This window comes from Hippocampus comes, unplaced genomic scaffold, assembly GCF_001891065.2.
Source record: "Hippocampus comes isolate QL1 unplaced genomic scaffold, H_comes_QL1_v1.1 scaffold9, whole genome shotgun sequence".
Lineage (NCBI taxonomy): Eukaryota > Metazoa > Chordata > Actinopteri > Syngnathiformes > Syngnathidae > Hippocampus > Hippocampus comes.
In genome coordinates this window covers 2,073,548-2,094,094 of record NW_017805275.1, presented here as the reverse complement: position 1 = coordinate 2,094,094, position 20,547 = coordinate 2,073,548, and the positions used below count along the sequence as shown (strand labels likewise).

The 20,547-nt window shown below is 40.8% G+C and overlaps 2 protein-coding genes across 3 annotated transcripts; one reads left to right on the top strand and one right to left on the bottom strand.

Annotated features, from left to right (window-relative positions):
• Nucleotides 1-2,404: 2,404 nt before the first annotated feature.
• rnaseh2c (ribonuclease H2, subunit C) lies at nucleotides 2,405-4,201 on the bottom strand. Of its 2 annotated transcripts, XM_019870119.1 has the most exons (5): nucleotides 4,077-4,200; nucleotides 3,447-3,601; nucleotides 3,247-3,359; nucleotides 3,020-3,139; nucleotides 2,405-2,615 (listed from the first exon to the last, which is right to left on the bottom strand). In XM_019870119.1, exons 2-5 carry the CDS (start codon nucleotides 3,598-3,600, stop codon nucleotides 2,592-2,594), a joined length of 411 nt encoding a protein of 136 aa, XP_019725678.1. In that variant the 5' UTR covers nucleotide 3,601; nucleotides 4,077-4,200; the 3' UTR covers nucleotides 2,405-2,591. The 2 variants fall into 2 exon arrangements, with proteins under 2 accessions (XP_019725678.1, XP_019725677.1); XM_019870118.1 differs by having other exon boundaries at nucleotides 3,247-3,601; nucleotides 4,077-4,201.
• Nucleotides 4,202-4,558: 357 nt separating this feature from the next.
• stag3 (STAG3 cohesin complex component) lies at nucleotides 4,559-20,540 on the top strand. The gene is made up of 32 exons (XM_019870117.1): nucleotides 4,559-4,649; nucleotides 4,949-5,020; nucleotides 5,128-5,215; nucleotides 5,378-5,602; nucleotides 6,110-6,206; nucleotides 6,477-6,553; nucleotides 6,661-6,865; nucleotides 7,105-7,256; nucleotides 8,295-8,492; nucleotides 9,948-10,046; nucleotides 10,277-10,356; nucleotides 10,542-10,649; nucleotides 10,898-10,985; nucleotides 11,119-11,221; nucleotides 11,363-11,466; nucleotides 11,979-12,071; nucleotides 12,202-12,294; nucleotides 12,389-12,589; nucleotides 12,833-12,897; nucleotides 12,998-13,085; nucleotides 13,164-13,241; nucleotides 13,313-13,405; nucleotides 13,518-13,680; nucleotides 15,403-15,530; nucleotides 16,537-16,638; nucleotides 16,812-16,945; nucleotides 17,090-17,212; nucleotides 17,829-17,995; nucleotides 18,815-19,010; nucleotides 19,176-19,256; nucleotides 19,335-19,422; nucleotides 19,511-20,540. The coding sequence occupies exons 2-32, from the start codon at nucleotides 4,980-4,982 to the stop codon at nucleotides 19,538-19,540; spliced, it is 3,588 nt and encodes a 1,195-aa protein (XP_019725676.1). The 5' UTR covers nucleotides 4,559-4,649; nucleotides 4,949-4,979; the 3' UTR covers nucleotides 19,541-20,540.
• The last annotated feature ends 7 nt before the right edge of the window (nucleotides 20,541-20,547 follow it).

Here is a 20,547-nt window from a genome sequence, read left to right as displayed (position 1 = left end):
ATAAAAAATAAGGCAATAGCCTGGGGCTGCAAGAAATCAAGCTGTCAGTGAAGGAAGATGAAGTGGAGAGTGACTTGAGTGACACTTCTCATCACAAAGATGGGAATTTTAAAGTGGTCAAAATGATAAACTATACAGTGATCCCTTCGCGGTTCGTCTATCGCGGATTTTTTCAAACAAAAATTTTTTTGTTATTTTTTTTTTTTACATATACATGGAGTACAGTACTGTATATGTTTGTCTATGTGACTTGCTGTTGTTTTGCAGCTTCTCGCAGACCGTTTGCGGACTTAAAAACATTTTTTTTTTTTTACCTGTTTATGTTAATTGGACGCTACTTCGCGGATTTTCGTTTATCGTGGGTGGTTTTGGTCCCCATTAACAGCGATAAACGAGGGATTACTGTATTAAATATTGATTAATTTTCTTAATCTCACCAGTTATAGTCAACACACTTTTTAGATATTAATCCCAAAAGGGATTTAAGGGACGGTCAAACTCAGGAAATAGCAGAATTTTCTCAAAATCACAGATTTTAGTTGCGGATGTAAAATATTCAAAATCTTTGCAGTACATGGATGTGAAGAACCCCGAATTGACTAACTGTGCTCGTATCTTAACAGAACTAAAATTTAGAGTGCAATTTCAAAAAACAAATGTTTTTGTTGCGGCGAGGGTTAAGACCATCTTAAATTTCACTCCTTGTATTGGATCTTATATGTCCATGCTGGGGTTCCTAATAAAATGTCCAGTCCATGTATACACAGGTGCTATGAATTTGGTTGGATAGTTTCTGAATTACTTTCTAAAAATTTGAACCAAAACGCACGTACAAAAAAGTACTAGATCGACAGACGTGTTTCAATAGCTCAATAAATATCATAGAAAAGCTCATTTATTACAGCACAATTCAAAACGCAAATCTTGACAGAACAGAAAGATCAATTTCCATGTATAATACAGTATGTATGAAAAGAAATTTATAATCATGAAATAGTTCAGTGTGTACTTAATTGAAATGACTTTCAATTGTTGAAATGAACTACTAAAATGAATTGAGTTTTCCACCACATTCCGATAGATAGAAATGCACCTGAATATGTAAATCACTCTCAACAAGTGGCTCAGTGCACCAGAAGCCTTAAACATATAGCATTGTTGTATTGCTCTGCACACTGGATAAGATGTACCGGTATTCAAGTTTGTGACTGTGCATAATTGTGTTGCGTTACAAACAATTGTGTTAGGGTATCTTATCTGTTTTGATTATTGTGCCATAAATTATTGACGGGAAATAAATCATGTACCATGCATGAGGTATGACATATTTAGATTTCAAACGCAAATATAAAGTAAATGGCTTCACGATTCCAAATAGAGATGTGTGTATCACCTCCTACTGTGACTTGCTTTGAATTGTGTCTTGTTTTAACCTTCTCTCAGGTTCATCAATCCAAAAAATGTCATGCTGGTAGTTTTAGTAGATGTAATTCATTGTGCTGTTGATGTTTTACTAGTTTGGAATGAACGGTGTCCTTAATTTTCTCAATCCTAGCTCAAATGTGTGTGATTGACAAAATATTAGGATCACCTGATTTCACCACAAATGGTCATCATCATGAATTTGTACAGCTGGGCTGATGTATTGCCCTGCATGTACTTTATCTGTTTGCTAAGTAAAGTGACAAGTGAGTGCAAGATTTCAGCTAAGCAGCTAAATATGACAAAGTCAAAATGTCAACATGGAAGCAATGAGAAAAAAAGGTAATTTATTTATTTTTTAATGTGACAAGTGTCTGCCAATGGCCCGAAGTTTGTATCGTTCTTGTTGGCCCTCTGGACATTTTGAAAATTAATACCAAATAAATATTCATATTTTATGTGATTGTGTCTGTGTGAGTCCTTAAAGATATTTATTTTCCATAGGATGAAAAACAAAAAACAAAACAGAATAGAGTTTTCTGCTTGGTCATGGGCAATTGAGTTGGCACCACGCTCGCCAGTGTGTTTATCCATTAAAAATGTGAAGATGATATAATATAGACATGTTTCAGTGAGGGCGGCCTGGTAGTCGAGTGGTTAGCACGTCGACTTCACAGTGCAGAGGTACCGAGTTCAATTCCACCTCCGGCCTTCCTGTGTGGAGTTTGCATGTTCTCCCCGGGTCCTCCGGTTCCCTTCCACATCCCAAAAACATACATGGCAGGCTGATTGAACACTCCAAATTGTCCCTAGGTGTGAGTGTGAGCGCGAATGGTTGTTCGTTTCTATGTGCCCTGTGATTGGCTGGCAACCGGTTCGGGGTTTCCCCCGCCTATTGCCCGAAGACAGTCGGGATAGGCTCCAGCACCCCCCATGACCCTAGTGAGGATAAAGCGGTTCGGAAAATGAATGAATGTTTCAGTGAAGTAGTTTTCTTTATTTCAATACAAAATTATTTAGAAAATACAAACAATACATTTACTTTTTTTCTCTGTTACAACCATTAACTCACTTTTTGTGGACTATGGCCAGTCACCAGCAAAGTTATTTGATTCCAAACATGCACATCTACAGTCTGGGCAAACCTTCTCCTGGTTGCAGGATTTTCCCTAGTCTTCTACTGCTCCATGAATCTACAGAGACAAAACATAAACATCAAACATTACTGACAACTGAAAAAACAGTCTAACCACATTATAGAACTAGTGCCATCCATCCATCCATCCATGTTCGATACTGAATGTCATCATTAGGGTTGTGGGCAAAATGCTTAACTAGTCATCAGGTGGTAAGACACATCCAGACAACGATTAATCCTCATAGTTACACCTATGTACAATTTCAAGTCGTCAATGACCCAAACAAGCATGTTTTTGGAATGTGGTCGTACCCAGAAGAAACGCACAGAAGCACGGGGAGGCACACTCCACATAGGGAAGCCCAGAGATGAAATTCAAACCTCAGAACTGTAAGGTTTATTAAGATTACAACAGTTTCTTGAAAGTTTACTGTAGGTAATTAGAAATAATATCTTCACCGCTTCAGCAAGCTCAGGCCAATCCATTGCCATCACTACTGCATCGTCCGAGTTAGGAGGGTTCTCGAGGTTCCAGTAGGTCAGCTTGTCAAACACACAGGACACCTTCAAAGTCCTGTCCTAAACATTCACAAACAGAAATAAAAGACGCACAGTCATTTGTTTTAACAATCCATTGTTCTCCATTTTCTTTACATGAACCCAACAGTGAGATTTGTCATGTCTACCTCCTGATCCGAGCTGGGCTTGTTGAACTCCTTCAGCACCAGACCAGTGTAGCCTTGTGGACAGATGAGCTCCTGCCCTTTGAGGCCACGACCCCGGAATGAAATAGTCTTCTCTGTAATGGGAAACATGCATGTAAGGTCGATTGACATCCAAAAGAAATACATACAGTAATCACAGAAATCTCTTCTATTTACTGTACCATGTTTGCGGTCCTTCATGGCAGCATTGAAGTACTGCGAAATCTGTGCAGGTCCATTGTGTTCAATCTCACAAGGGATCAGATGCAGCGGTTCTCGAAGTGCCTTGCCCGCAGATGATGCATCAACACGGGTTACACTGCTGTAACAGGACATCCTGCAACAGGGTAGCTTGAAATGTATTGGTCGATTCATGGATAAAAAAAAAAAAAACCTGTTGGGAATCTTGCCCTATGTCTCCTTGTTAGAGAAGAGCAACCTGTTCAAAAAGTACTGGAATATTGAACATTCAAAGGTTTAAAGAATGGCAATTTAAATTCCCATGTAAAGGTTTCAGTGTGTTTGATTTCACCCGAACGTCGAATATCCCCATCTTTGTGAATGGTTGTCTATGTCCTGCTTTTTTAGAATACACTGACTTCGAATTATATTGCTGTGAATAACAGTGTTATGTTCAAGCACGTTTTCACTTATGATTTTAGTACATATAATGTTTAACATATTCCCCGATAATAGTTTACCAATTGACGAGTATCTTTAAAAATCACTACCTTCCGAACAATTATATTGACCACTAATTCCATGTTTGTCAGGTACAATGACGTCATTTGACTAAAGGTCTCCAACTTTACCTTCTTTGTGTTGTTTTGAAACGAACGCGGGTGAGTTCCGGGTCGATCTGAATCGAGGTTTTGATTGGACGAGCAAATCTTCTTCTACGCCTATAGATAGTTTGGCGGCATAATTGTGTTGAGTGTTGCAATGTCTCCCTCTTTTGATGAGTGATCAAATTACTGTACGTTATTTGTAATTATGTTCTCGGTTCATGTTTTCGCAACTTTTATAAAGGGCCTATTTTATTAGATCTGAATTATCAACATGTAAATTTGGTAGTCCTGCTCTTTTATATTGTAAAAATAAATAAATAAATAAATAAAAAGTCAAGTGTAAAGATAGAATTAAGTATACAGTACAGTCACAAAGTAGGAGGAAAAGAGGTAGGTAATAATTATTCATGAGTGTGTTGACTGTATTTGCCTAATTTGCGAAACTGCCAGGTAACAAGATTTACCAATTGGAATCAAGACCAATTGTCCATGGACCAATCACAGCCTTTGGCGATAAGGCTTTGGCCAAGCAGGGTCCTCGAAGTTCAATCGTTGTCGTGCGCTCTAAGTTGATAGATAAAAGTGGACGTAAACTGGGTAAGCATACATTTTAAATTGAAGTAGTCATATCATAATCACGATTCTTAATTGGTTAGAAAGTTGGTCAAGTGATAGTTATGAGTTCTTCCAGCAAAACGAAACGATGTGCTGTATTTAAATTCTGAAAAAAATGTCTCCGGTTTTATTAAATGGTTTGGCCATACCGGTGCTTTAATTTATATACAGTTCTGAATTTCTTGAGTAGACCAAAGTCGAGTTATTTCACAAAATGGAAGACTTCCATACATTACTTTGGTCAAGCTAATTTTCTTGTCTCTCTTTGTTCTTTGTGTTAGCATTGATCAGCAAAACCCCAAATTATAGCCAATGGAAATCCCACATTCTTTGTCAAGTAGCGACTTACTTAGGTAAGAGTGACAATGGAGATACAAGCCAAAAATATGTTGTCCCTTGTGTAACTGTATACCTGCACTATTTTCATGAATTTTAATACATTTTATTTCCATCTCTTTAGTTTAGATGATTTGTCTGATTCAGATAGTGACTTTGAGCTCCCAGTAAAACCCACCAAGCGTAAAAAACAGGCAGAACTGAGCTCACTGGTAAGTGAATGAATTCAAACTCTTGGTTCTCAGCAATTCTCAAGACTAGGCTGCAAATTACAATGGCAAATGTATAGTGTCAAGCCACACCCAACCATAGTTCATCCTGATTCACCAATCGTTTTCAAATCACTCAAATTTCTATTTCTCTTTCATCCCAAGCAAGCCAAGAGGCCAAGGCGGAAGGATGCATTGAGAGCATTGCCCAGCCAGTCTAGTAGCCCCATTCACTCTACTCCAGAAGTCTCTCATGAGGAGCAGTCTTCCCAAGGCACACCTAGGCAGGCCTTACACAAGCCTGCAAAAAGAGCAGTGAACAGGGGTGACCATGCTATCAGTGCAAAAGATATCTACATTGCTGTCATGTCCGGAACGAGTGACCTTGTGGTGAGCTAATCCTCCATCTTGGCCATTGTTTTCCTGTGCTACGGCACTATAAGATGGGAGGAGTGTTTGCTATTAACCTGGAGGAAAAGTCCTCATTCGAGAAAACTGGACAATTACAATTTCCCCAACTCACCGAGATGGCCCACATCAACTACCGTGCCCACAGCAACACAAAAAAAAACCTGTACCTTGACTTGTGAATTTAACTGTTGTATGACCACGTTCATAACCCATCTCAAATCAGCTTCTCCACTGAAATTAAGGAAATGCCCTTAATCTGTTCCAGCCACTCAAAAAAAGACCAACAAAAATGATAATGTATTTCAATCAGAAAACTGAAGTTATGATTTCATTAGGGTGCCTGTTAAGTGAAAATTCCTTGTAAATTTTAAACCACAGAATAGATTATTTAAATTTTGGAGTCTCAACTGCATTGTTTTGTAGACTCACAACCATGATTCAGAATCCAGTTGTCTGATTGGCTTCCCTTTCCCTCTCCATTTCTAGACGGTGGTTGACGAGTGGCTGGACTATTACAAGCAAAGGCGTGAGCAGGGACTGCTGGTGCTCATCAACTTCATCATTCAGTGCTGTGGATGCCAAGGTCAGGGATTGTAGGGAGGCAAGATGATGTGAAGTGGGGCACTATGCATCAACTGATAGCAGAGATAAGGTTAACGTATTACTGGATAGGGGCTCTTTTATTGTCCAAAATGGCAAAGCAATTCAGTACTGTACGTAATAAATTGAATAAATCTTAAAAGGGTCAAAAGCTGGTTTATGTAGAGATCCTGCATAAGTGTCTTGTCAGAGCCAAAACAGACGTTTTTCCCACCAAGTGCAAGGTTGACTCTTTCTTATTCCGTTTGCCCAGGAGTGGTAAGCAGAGAGATGCATGACTCCATGCAAAATGCAGAAATCATTGCCACGCTAACCAGACAATTTGATGAGGTAAGAGAAGAAGAACATTTTTGGCAAGTTTGTTATTTTAAGTGCGTGTTGATAAGTTAGGGAAATAAATGTATGCCGTGGAAGGTACACCTTTGCTATTCTTGCAGAGATCATCGAGCTACCCTTTGTCCGGAAGGAGCCTCTCGCTGAAGCGATTCCGAGCAGGCCTTTGCGAGTTTGCCCGCATCCTGATGCGCCTCTGCCAGAATAGTATCATTTATGATGATTACCTCCTCCCCTCCTTGCTGTCTTTCCTCACCGGGCTGTCTGACTCCCAAGTCAGAGCGTTCAGACACACTAGCACCCTGATAGGTGAGCATGTTACACCGACTGTTACAAAATATTCAGCATTTATAAACTTGCACTTTTTATACAGTAATATAGAAGCATGCTAACTTGCCAGGATGAGTTACCAGTTGTCAAATTGTCAAAAATGTCCAATTGTCAATTTCACCAGTCAATTTGTTGTATAATTATTATTATGGGGCATGTAAGCTCATCAACCTCAACTCAGATATGTTAACTAAATATGTGTTTTTTTTTCTTGGAAGCCATGAAGCTGATGTCAGGAATGGTGGAGGTGGGTGTGGCAGTGTCCCTTCAGCTGCAAACCATCCAGCGGCGGTACAACCTGGAGCAGGGCAAGGACGTGAAGGATCAAGACTCTCAGCGACTGGAAGAGCTCAAGGTTTCCATTAGTGAGGTGATACCCCGCCCCCCTCACACACACACACACACACACACCCACACACACACACACACACACACCCACACACACACACACACACACACCCACACACACACACACACACACACCCACACACACACACACACACACACCCACACACACACACACACACACACCCACACACACACACACACACACACCCACACACACACACACACACACACCCACACACACACACACACACACACCCACACACACACACACACACACACCCACACACACACACACACACACACCCACACACACACACACACACACACCCACACACACACACACACACACACCCACACACACACACACACACACACCCACACACACACACACACACACACAATAGCATGCGCATACTAAGGGCCTGATTTACTAAAGGTTTGTCAAGCAAAAGCTTGATGGCTCAGGTGTGGAAGCTAATCTACGAACTGGGCACCCTCAGGAATATAGAAGTACATGCATATCAAACCTGAGAGTCATGGCAATGGCTGATTCTGCTTGTATATTGTGTGTCTGAAAGGCAGATGCAAACTGCAATGTTGTGCGTAACCATCCACTTGTCTTAACTTGTTTTGTCATAAATGTTAAATAAAATTTTACTTTTCATAAATACTAGGGGTATCGTGACTCTGGATTGATGATTAATCAAAGAGTGAATACTCGTACTGATATCTGAATTTTATTCTGTCCAATACCAGAGGCCTGAAAAAAAAATCCATCATGGCTGGGCCCAAGTGAAAAACATCAAAACTACCTAGAGTACAAAACCCTCTTTCAATAGGACTGTCTCGTCTACCTGTTTCCAACAGCCATTCAATCTGTTATTGTGAGTGTACATGCAATTTAGCGCCAGCTCTTTTGCATCTTTGTAAAAAATTGGATTCAAAGTCCTGCTATTTGTGATCTTAGTAAATCAGGCCCAAAAAAACGGTGCTTTAGCTCGACTCAGGTTGAACACCTCAGCATGAGTCCTCATTACTCAACCGTGTGATTGCACCTTAGCTGCTGGAAAACAACGAGGAGCTGTCGTCCATGATGAATGCCACCTTTCGGGGCATTTTTGTGCACCGCTACCGCGACCGTCTGGTAGAGATCAGGGCAGCTTGCATGGAGGAGCTGGGCATCTGGCTGAGAACGGACCCTGAGAACTTCCTCAATGATGGCTGTCTCAAATACTTGGGCTGGATGATGAATGACAAGGTGTAGTACTGAGTCTTATAGTTACTTTCACTTTCTTTTTTATTAATGACCAAAATTAGGTTTCTTATGGATACAATGGAACAAAATTTACACAGTTGAGGCGTCAGAATGAATTTCAAAATGTTCAAAGGGGAACTCGAAGCTAAAATTTTCTTTGAAATATGATCCATGTGCTCCCAAGAGTGTAAACACGGTATTGTGATTAATATTGCGCTCGTGGTGACAGAATGAAGTAGATTAATGCATCCAGTATCAGAGCACAGCCGTTTTGTCCTGTACCGCACTCTGCTGGTGACTGGAATTGACGTAAAACGAATATCACATGACCAAACCAAGAAAGCGGCGGACCATGACTTTACCAATGTGAGTTGACCGTAGAGGGCAGTATAGGACAATATGTCTGCACTCTTATATTGATGGAAAAGGAATGGATAAAATCTCGGGCAGCAGCTATTGATTTTGATATTCACACCAAAACGACCCCCCCCCCAAAAAAAAATAAAAAATAAACGAGTATTCGTGTGTGTGTGTGTGTGTGTGTGTTGAAAAAAAAACCTAGTGATTTTGCTGGCGAAATAGCACATTTGAGTAAGCCTGGTTTGTTGACAAAGTGATCAGTTAGAACGGCAACTGGGTCAGGCTATGATTTTCACCTATTAAAACTGCTTTAAAAAGCAATCTGACAGGCTTGCTATTAAGCGCTAATGTTGGAGCTGCTGTTCAACAAGCGCCGTGTAATATAATATCAGCTTCAAGTTTTTTTTAGTCTCCACGCTTCCCCAAGATGCCACTGACTGAACGAGTGAGTAAATTAAATGGAGCGTATGGTTCTTAAAGGGGGCGGAGACAGAGAGAAACTCAAGGTTCACTGAGAAAAACCTAGTCCGACCAGGTTAGGTTCGTAGACTCTGTTACTGCGGTAATTTACCGAGGGATTAAGTTAGCTCTCTCAAGGCACCTTCCTGTTTGAAACGGAAAACTCTTGAGTTTCCCTAATTTTAGGGTTAACGGACTCTGAGGTACAGTATCACTAAACCTGCTTTGTGAAACAGACCCCGCGTGTTATTTGGTAAGGTAAGGTTTATTTTGACGTTGGTCTTTTCATCGTGTTGGCAGCGTGTTACTGTAATGCATAGCATCAACACTTGACTTTCTCCTGACAGTGTAAATATGTAAATAGGTACCCCAGGCAGAAAAAAATGCTTCAAACTTTTTTTTTACCGAGGTACTCTAATAACCGGAGGACCCGTTTCAGCCCTAAATTAATCTGCTGATGTCTTATTACACAATTTCAACATCAATCAAAATGCCATGTTTAGATTCGTGGGGGCAAGTGCAATTTATGATTGCAAGGAAAATGTTTGCTTGTAGTTTCCCATTAGAGATAGGTTTTCAGAGTTTCTTTAAGTAAACCCGACATTACAAAGATACACTCTTCTGCTTGATGTCTTGCAGAAAAGCGTGGTGCGTCTGCAGTGTGTGAGAAACCTTCAGGGTCTCTATATGGAGGAGGAGTTTATTGGCCGCCTCGAGCTTTTCACCAGCAGATTTAAAGTGAGACATCTCTCTGGATTGACTGGCTGTTTGCTTGGCATATGTGGTTTTGGGTTTTTTTGCCTTCTTTTACTGTCTGCCTTTTTAAAAACAAACATTGATCTTGTTACAATCTCTTCATGCCTGATTTTAAATCAGGGATTAATTAATATTAATGCTGCAATTAAGTTCTCCTCTGAAATGTGTTTTGGCAGTTTAGTGTAGGCCATCATGTGTTTTTGTGTGTTTAGAAGAGGATGCTCAACATGGTGATGGACCAGGAGTATGAGGTTGCGGTAGAAGTGATCAAGCTGTTGGTGCTAATCCATCAGTGAGTGGGATACTACATCACATGGGTGTTGGTTGATAGTGCAAAAGACTAAAATGACAAAAGATTGAAAATACACATTGTGTGTGAGCGAGGAAAAAAAAAGTTCCAATTATGAATCAGTTGTGAGTGTGGTCCACCTGAGAGTAGTCAAACGTCAACTGAATTTGATTTGTTTGTCTGTGCAGGGGCACGGATGAAAGCCTGCAGGAGGAGGAGTGTGCTCATATCTATCCCCTAGTTTACGCCACAAATCACAGTTTGGCTTCCGCAGCTGGCTCGTTCCTCTATATGAAGTACTTTTTCCCCCTGATTTACTTCTTTTTAGTACTGTGCAAAAGCCACAATTAGATATATTTTTGCTATGCTTAAACAACCACTAGACTATCCTTTAGTCACATCAGCATGAACCATTTGCTTTGTGTTATACATGTTTTGCATGCCATTTTCTTGTTAGTAGATGTGTGCATTGTTTGAATCCTGACTTGGAATGGCAAATTTAATGTTGTCCCCAAAAGTGGTTGGTGTTGTGTATTTATGGTAGGCTCAGAAGTATGATTGACAGTGAGAATGAGAGGGGTACCAATTCTGCCTTCTTCCGAGTCCTCACTGCCTTCTCCGTCCAGAGTGAGGTAGCCTCCTTTCCTCTTTGTTTCTCTTTACTTTGTCTTTTTCGTCACCAGACTCCTGTAATTTAACAAGAAAACTCTCTCGGGTGAAAACATTTCCTTGCTTGACCGACTCCTATTTTCCAACTGTGGACAGTTCCATGAGCATGGAACTTACCTAGTGGACAGCCTGTGGGAGGCTGCAGGCTCTGAGTTAAAAGACTGGGACTGCATGACAACTCTTTTGCTACAGGAGGATGGTGAGGATTCAAAATCACACACACATAAACATCCTAAATTTGTGGTCCAGTCCATTTTGGAGAGATCACCTCCGTGCACGTAAAAAATGTTTTGTTTTGATTTTTCTCGAGCATCCAAACCATCGCTTCTTGTGTGGTCAGGTTTCATGAACGAGGAGGAGGGTGCACTCATTGACTTGATGATATGTGCAATCCAACGGGCAGCGGAGGCGAAACCACCTGTTGGGAGAATCTCGGTCAAGAAGGTAGGGACCTCATGTTCCGGCAAACAATTTTTATTTGGCTCTAACTTCTGCGACATCGCAAAGCCATTCATCTGCTTATTCACGTTTCAAAATGCAATGAAATTAGTTGTGTTAATTTGTGAATTTAATCATAAGTAATGTGAAATAATGAAGTAAAATAAGTAATGTGAAATTAGTGAGCGTTCGGCCACTCATGAAAGCGAATTGCAGAACTCTATACACTGCACAACAGTTCAATTGTGTTCGATCACATTCCCCAACATGCCACAGGCCTAAGACTTAATTCAAGCATTACGTAGTGGTTTGATTATTGTTTCTCTTGACCATTCTGCATCACCCAATACAGGAGTTACCACAGGAAATCATCCTCCTCCATCTTTCCTTATCCACTGGATCTGTGCTCTACCTTTTTAAGTCTTCCTTCACCTCATCCATTTCTACTCCCAACTAATTATGAGGCGTATCCCAAGACTTTAGTCAAAATTGATCTGTGTTCATATGTTCCCTCAAAGGAACAGAGTGTAAAGCAAAAGAAGACCCGGGAACAGAACAGGCAGCGTATCACGGCCCATTTCATCCCTTTACTGACACAGCTGCTGGCCAAGGTAACAGTCGCGGTTTCTTAGTCGAGCACAGCACAAATGTTGAATATTGTGTTGCTCCAAACATATTTGCTTCAGCATTCAAGATTGAACATATACAGTATATATATGCGTGTTTGCTCCCCCTGCGCAGTACTCAGCAGACGCAGGGAAGGTGAGACTCGTCCTGCAAGTGCCGCTTTACTTCGCCCTGGACATGTACAGCAGCACGCAGCGGATGGAGAAAGTGATCTATTTGCCTTTTCACAATTTTATAGAAATCGTATAACTTTGCAACCTGAAGAATCTTTTTCTCACACCTATCTGTTGATCGTCAGCAGCATCTGGATCAGCTGCTGTATCAGATATGCCTTATTGTAGAGAAGCACACGGATACCGCTGTGTTGGAGGCATGCAGCAAACTGGTTGACACACTGTGCTCCGACAGACACTCCTTCTCCTCCCGCTCTCACCTGGCGTTTAGTCAGCTGTTTGACAGCCTGACTGAACACTTCAACACCTTTTACAGTGACCTGATGCAGGTTGGACAGACTCAACTTTCATTTGATATGTAAATATTGTCTTTATTGAAGGAATTTTGAAAATGTTTTTGAATGAGGTGCACTATGTACACCACCACAGGACTGAAGTAAGGTCAGCCATAGGGCGCTGGGGCTCTTTTAGTCTCACATTAAACTGGGTTACTGTCTGGTTTTTATGTCTACCAGAAATTTGCAGAGCATTTGTCTCTTGTCTGTGTATATTGTGTATGTGTTTGTACCCAGGCCCCAACTGATGATGATGTTTTCAGTGCCTCAATGGCCTTGAAAAGAATTGCAGCTTTGGTCAGGTATGCAACACAGAGTATTTGCTTATAACACCTATCTTTTAAAAATGTTGGGAAGTGGGGTGTGTATAAAGATAATTCTGCACAGTTATGTTTCTTTCAGTGCCAAAAACCTCTCAGGTCAAAGCCTGTTTGATTGCTGCATGGACCTTCTTCAAAGCCGGATGGAGTCCAGACATCTTGATGAAGAAGTCTGTGATGAGTCCTGCTAACGGTGCTGTTTAATAATGAAAACAAGAAATAACAGAAATGTCCGTGCTTTGTTTTAGCTCGTTGTGGCAGCTTTGAGATGCTCAGCCTTTCATCTGATGTGGGCCAAAGTAAATCTGCCCACTCTTCCAACCCAGGTGCTCCAATGACAATAAAGCATTTTTCAAAACATTGCTACTTCAATTATACCTTCTGTCATCTGTCCCAGTGGGAAGTGAAACGCCTGAAGATGGACGTGCGCTCCTTCTGCCAAATCTGCCAAGCGGGCCTGTCTCTTGGCCAAGCTGAGATCAGGGATCAGGTCTGAGCATCAGCATCCTTACTATTATGACATCACAACTGTACAAGTTACATTGAATGAGTAGAATTCTTCAAATTAACTGTTTTTGCCCCCCCCCACACACACACAACAGGCATTTGGGTTGCTGTGTGACCTCCTGGTGCTTTACAGTGCCAATTCTGTTCGCTCTGAACCTGCCCTTCAAAACTTGTACTACCAGCCATCTTACCACTTGCGCGCAGAAATGGCAGCTTTTCTTCTGGACTACATCTTCTTGGATGAAATAGAGGTGGAAGGTATTTCAGCATTATATCCAAATATCACCAATCTCTGTCATACTCAGCTAGCCTTGTGTTTGCCTTACACACAAGATGCTTTACTGGATTGTTTTTCGTAATTGATGGAAAATGAGAAGAATGATTTTTTTTTTTTTTTTTTTTTTTTTAATGATCCATTGTATGTTGAGATGTCATGTAGGATCATGTGAGCTAGGTACATTTGGTGTTGGACTAAAATCACGTCTACAGTGAACACCCTTTTATAGCGGTATATGTTCCAGACCCATATGCGATAAGTGAACATCCGCAAAATAGACAGAGAGAGAGAGAAAAAACATGTTTTAAACACATTTCAAGTTTTTAAACCACACTGTTTAACAAATTCAAATGTAACTGAACACAAAATAACTGCAACTGTAAAATAGAACAGGGGTTACAGACAGGTACCACATAAGTAGCCCGCGGCACTGTTGCACAAATAGCTTACTTATGGTGGCACGTTGTGATTTTCTGGCAATGATGTCCAAGTGATCCTTTGAGAATGTGAACACTCGGAGAGATGTAGAAAGACAATGTTGCCTGTTGATAATTATCTTTCCTAATCATTGTATGAAATCATTCAAACTATCAGTATCTTCTCATAAATCAATAGTAATTGATCATTTAAGGTAGTTTGAGCACATTTATTTCAGAAGTGTGTGTCAAATGGGTAGCCCTTCCTATTACCGTAATCAGTGCCCAAGAAGTACTCCACTTTCAAAAAGATTGGTGATTACTGGTATAGAAAATACTGTACGTTTTGTCGTCTTTGTGTAGCATGGGTTGGGATGTCGCATGTCATATCGGGAGGTCTTCGTGTGAGCATCTGGCTGTGGCTGAGAGTAGTTCCTGCATGAATGCCCTCATTGTTTGTGTTTGAATGTTCTCCCCTTGTTCAACGAAGGGCTGATCCGTGCATTAGTTACTGTGGCTCTCTTTTACCAATTGCAATCACATTACAGTAAGTAATCGTACAGTAAGAATCCTTTGAATCCACAAAACCGTGGAAGTATGAAGAACGAGCAGTGTATAACGGGGAACACCATTTACTATATTTCCTCAAACAGTGGCTGCCGCTCTAAAACTGCCAAACTAAAAACTTCAATTGCACTGGACAAGGCAAATTTTAATTAGAAATGGAGTCATGAGTGATAAAGGAAGGAAATATACACATTTTCCACCAGCAATGTTAAAATATTCATCAATTTAAATTGTTATCAACACACGATCTGGCTACAGTATATTGAACGTCAGTTTTATATTTCCTGCAATACGTTGGTTTGGTCACTGTTTATATGTGCTGTAATTGTGCTTGTTTAGTTGCCGTTGTGATGCATTGTCGACTGCTATTTATTGGGTAGTGGATTGGAATGATTCCCTTTCTTTCTCCCATTTTTATTGGCGTTCTAGTTTTACCACTGGTGGTATTGCTTGTATTTTTCTGTAACCTTACAAGATTTGGACATCTTAGACTGTAAATTTCTATGATTGTTTATGGGAAGCAATATTTAGGCCATAATTTGGAACTAGATCCTGCAAGTAGCACCAAAGAAGCTTGTTGGAACAGCAACAGGCATTAGTCTTTATCCCTCTTGTATGTGAAACACTTCCTTATCAATTACGATATGAAATAATCAATTTAATTGTTTGTGTACTATTGTCAAATGCTACTTTACAATAGTACTTGTTTCTCATCAACAGACGATCAGGAACAGGAGATCAAACTTCTTCATAAGAAGCGCAACCAGCTTGCCGGGTACTGTAAATTGGTCATCTTCGGCGTGATGGACCTCACCGCTGCCACCACTGTCTTCAAGTACTATGACAAGGTACAACTCATAAAAGCATCCTTCACCTGCTGTGTTAAATATACAGAGTTGTTCGACGCTAATGAAAAGATGTGAATCTGAAGTTCTCTGAAAAGAAGCCACACAGAATCTACCAAGGATCCTTTGTAGGATTTGGTTTTTGTTTGACTATTTTGTCTAGTTTTTGATTAATTAACTTGTAATTGTCCTGATGGTTATTTATTCTTCCAATAGAATATTCATACTGTTAAGACTTTGATGATGAGACAGGGCGATTATAAAAATAAATCAACAAACAGGCAGCTCCTTTTATCCTCCATTAAAAGAAATGACACTAGGTGGCAGTAATTAGCCTTATTAGAGGCTTTTTAGATTATGCAGGGAAAAGTTTACAGAACAGTTGTGAGACCAGCCATGCTGTACGGTCTAGAGACACTAGCAATAGGCAAAAGACAGGAGGCAGAGTTAGAGGTGACTGAGTTAAAGATGCTGAGATTCTCCTTCGGAGTGACAAGGATGGACAGGATCAGAAATGAGGTAATCAGAGGGACAACTCAGACAGGAAAGTTTGGAGAAAAAGTTAGAGAGGCCAGACTGAGATGGTTTGGACATGTACAGAGGAGGGACAGTGGATACATTGGTAGGAGAATGTTAGAGATGGAGCTACCAGGTAGGAGACAGAGAGGAAGGCCAAAGAGGAGATTCTTGGATGCCGTGGGGGAAGACATGCAGGTAGTTGGAGTCAGAATAGAGGATGCAGAGAACAGGGAAAGATGGAAATTAATGACTCGCTGTGGCAACCCCTGAAAAGGGACAAGCCGAAAGGAGAAGAAGAAGAAGAAGAGCCATCAATTTTCAGTGCGTTGATCCTCATGGTAGAAGGGAGACAAGAGACCAATACGTACAAGTTTTCTCGTGGCAAATGTTTAAGACCTTGGTGGAGGTCTTCGCTTTACTGACTGCTCTTGTTTTTGTTAGAGTAATTTGTGATAAAACTATCAAAAATTTTCCTGTTATTTTTCCACAGAACTTTAAAGACTTTGGTGACATCATCAAAGAAACCATAATGAAAACAAAGCTCATCAATCCCGTACTGAGCGCCCGCACTCTATGCCTGAGTATGCAGCAGGTATGCCATCAGTGTATGCTTATGATTCAATTTGTCTTAGCATGTTCCTGAAGTTACTCAAGGTGCACCAACTACATGTTGAAATAGCATTGAAGGGTTCAGACATAGGCAAATTCAACAACAAATACAACACTGTCAATCAATGCTTTGATATCGCGCAAATGTTGATCTAGCTCTTCACAGAGATGCTGTCAGAGGGGGGAAGTAGGAGGGATATTGATGAGATCAGAGGTTTGGCAAGGAAGCTCGCCATGACTTTTGAAAATAACCTTCAATCTGTCCGCAAACCAATGGTGGCTCTGCACATGTGAGTAACACACACACACACACACACACACACACACACACACACACACACACAACAAAAAGCATTGTCAGGCTTGCATTGTTATAAATCTGGTGATGGGTGCAAATGTATCTGCTTGATGGTGTTTGTTGTTTCCACCTTCAGGGACGGCATACGTTTTGCCTTCCTGGCACGTCAAGAAGAGGGAGAGCAGCACCCTAATGTGGCCTTCTTGGAAATTCTCAGCGTGTTCAGTTATAAGCTGCTGCCACAGGACAAGGCCCTGCTGTGAGCCACTATCCTCACACTCATATACACATACTGTTTGAGAAAGAAACATACATTAGAAAGGAATGCTCCTGTGAATTACAAATATTGAATTTGTTCTTTGTAGGGATAAATGGATTAACTTGAATAATTTGATTACACAAACTGCAGTTGGCCACAACTCATAAGATAACCTTTATTTCTCCCACACTGGGGAAATTTGCACTCTACAGCAGCGATAATGGGGGGGGGTGTTTCATTGCACAAAATGAATGTTAAAACAAAATAAAATCTCATGCTCAGTTCCTCAACATGCAGACCTGCGAACCAGAGCTAAAAACAGCCATTGCTATTCGCTGACACACACGTCACTCACTAGGCCAGGGCCTTGCTTTTAAAGGCACATACCCTCAAAGTTACAGATAGAAGAGGATGAAACGTGAGAAGAATTACCCTAAGGAGCAACAATAACAGCTGCACCTCACATGCTTTTTTTTTCAATTGTTGTAGTATGTGTTGGTATTGTTGTTTAGTCATGCAAAAATCAGTGTTTGTCATTTTACTCAATTAATCGTTGGCATAATCAGCGGGATATTTGATTCTACGGCTGCAGACCTCGTTCTTTATTGCCTTCCAGGGCCGCATTCCTGAAATCCCAGTGTCCTGCTGCTGCCCTCTCCTGGCAACCAGTCAACACATATCAGCGCTCCTTGGAAGGCAGTTCTGCCAAGTTTGGGCAGAAATCTGCAGCCGTCAGTCCACAAAACATCCCGGTCACCAAACGACGGAAGACCGATGCTCCAGGTTAGAAAACAATCATGTTGTATATTATGCACTTTTAATTTGCTTTTAGAATTGCTTCAAAGCTGAACCAATCCCTAAGAAAATTATGCGAATGGGTTTGCAGACAGGTGCACGCAAATATTGATTGAATATATCTTGAAAGCACCAAGGGCAATTTCATAGACCACAACAGTAAATCTGGATGTGGTTTCACAGCAACATGGTATTTGAATTTGGTTTATAGGTCGAGTGGTTTAGCGCATCGACCTCACAGTACAGTGGTCATGGGTTTGATTCCGGCTCCGGCCTCCCTGTGTGGAGTTTGCATGTTCACCCTATGCCTGCATGCGTTTTCTCTGGGCACTCCGGTTTCTTCCCACATTCCAAAAACATGCATGGCAGGTTAATGGAACATTTCAAACTGTCGTGTGAGCGCGAATGGTTGTTTCTCTCTGTGTGCCCTGCGATTGGCTGGCACCTGGTTCAGGGAGTCCCCCGCCTACTGCCCGAAGACAGTTGGGTTCGACGCCAACACCTCCCCCCCCCCCTCGCCGTGTGACCCTAGTGAGGATAAAGCAGATCGGAAAATGAATGAGTTATTCAAAGTGCCTCAATTTTGGGATTGGGACCAAAAATGTAGTATCCCAAAGCCACAAATAGTGGCGTTTATTGACTGAATTACAGATGGTGGTCGCAACCCACTGGAGTGGATGCTTCACATTTTTAGATAAATATGTAAATGTGCAATAAAAACTTTCAAATGTAACATGGAATTTGCTTGAAAAGATTGACGAACAAAGACACACAGGTGGGTCAGGCTCTGACTTGTTCCTCATTTAGGTTCGGTGGCCACCTCCAAGAAAGATTTCTGGTCAGATAACAGCAGTATCCCCAGTGGGCTGCCCACTCCAATCCTCACCTCCACTACCCTCAAGCAGCCCCACACTAAGCTTGGGCCCAGTGAAGACGTCATTTTGCAATCTGATCTTGACAGCAGTTTAACAGAACCAGAGTGTGGAGATGAATTCTCCTCGAGGTACGTTTTTTTGGGGGGGTTTCTCCTCCTCTCCTTGGTCTCTGGTGTTGACTGATAGTGGAATCCACTTAGTTGATGCAAAAATACATAGTGGAAAACAAAAACGTATGTGCCTTTGTAAATGTTTGTCTTGGTGTTCATTTGAGACTGACCCACACATTTCAGATCGGAGATACAAGACATGATGCCCACCAGTAGATTGAGCTCCACCGCAGATCAGAAAGAACTACACACCCAGCTCACCTTGTAAGAGGATTTGAGAAAACACAAATATTGCGTCGCGACAGAACTGTCGCATCCTCCTGTATTCTTGTGTGTCCGCAGACTTTCGCTGATCGAGGATGAGGATGACTTCAGAGAACAAGGGGAAGCTGAGTCTGAGGAATATGAAAGTGATTCTTCACATTTGCCGGTAAAACAAATCAACATACATTGGTCACTACATGCTCTGTAACTATGTGACTTGAATGAGCCTCATTTTTGGTTTTTGCTCCATACAGCATTCCCCCCTGTCGAGAAAGTATCCTTGATGAACTATTTGAAGAAACAACACACCGCAATTAACTTCTGATATGTGTATTTTATGTTATAGGTAAGAGATAGATGTTCCTAAATTATTTTGGCCATGAATTGTCATAGAATTAGTCAGCAGATTGAAATGCATAGTAGGGAGGAAAAAAAATCTCCACTGTATTGTCATGCTAGTGTGGGAATAGAATGAGAAATGTTCAAAAGAAATGTTATATTTTAATCCCTGCTGCTCTGAGTTTCCTTGTTTTATTGAACCCAAGATGTGTTCGATTTCTTGCTATGGTGAATTTGAAAAAGTATTGAGTTATTCAAATGGATTTGAAATTACCTTTATCACAAGATTAGTTGTGCATGCATAGTTTGAAAGCACATGTTCAAACTATTTAACAGATGCTATTAGATGTTCCTACATTATTTTTGGCCATGAATTGTCATAGGATTAGTCAGCAGATTGAAATGCATAGTAGGAAAAAAACTCCACTGTATTGCCATGGTACTGTAGGAATAGAATGAGAAATATTAGATTTTAATCCCTGCTGCTGTGAGTTTCCTTGTTTTATTGAACTCAAGATGTGTTATGTGCTTTGATGAATTTAAAAAAGTTGAGTTCAAATTGATTTCAAAGTGCCTTTATCACAAGATTTGTTGCGTATGCATATTAAACAAACCACATGTTCAAACTATTTAACAGATGCTATTAAAGCATATTTTTTCACCACGTGGGTGTATGATGATATGAATGTAAATCAGTAGAAATAATGTGTGAGGAAATGAGGAATACTTTAAATTTGCAGCTCATAATGCTAAGACCAGAAACACAATCACATGCACAATTTTATGCTTTTATAAAGCAAGCAACCATATTTGCCAACTGAGTTTTGCCCTCTGTTAGAGAAAAGTAAGTTGTGCAATAACCACATTGAACAATTGGATGTGTTCTTTCAGAAGTTTGTAGTTCATTCATGTGTGTGTGTGTGTGTGTGTGTGTGTGTGTGTGTGTGTGTGT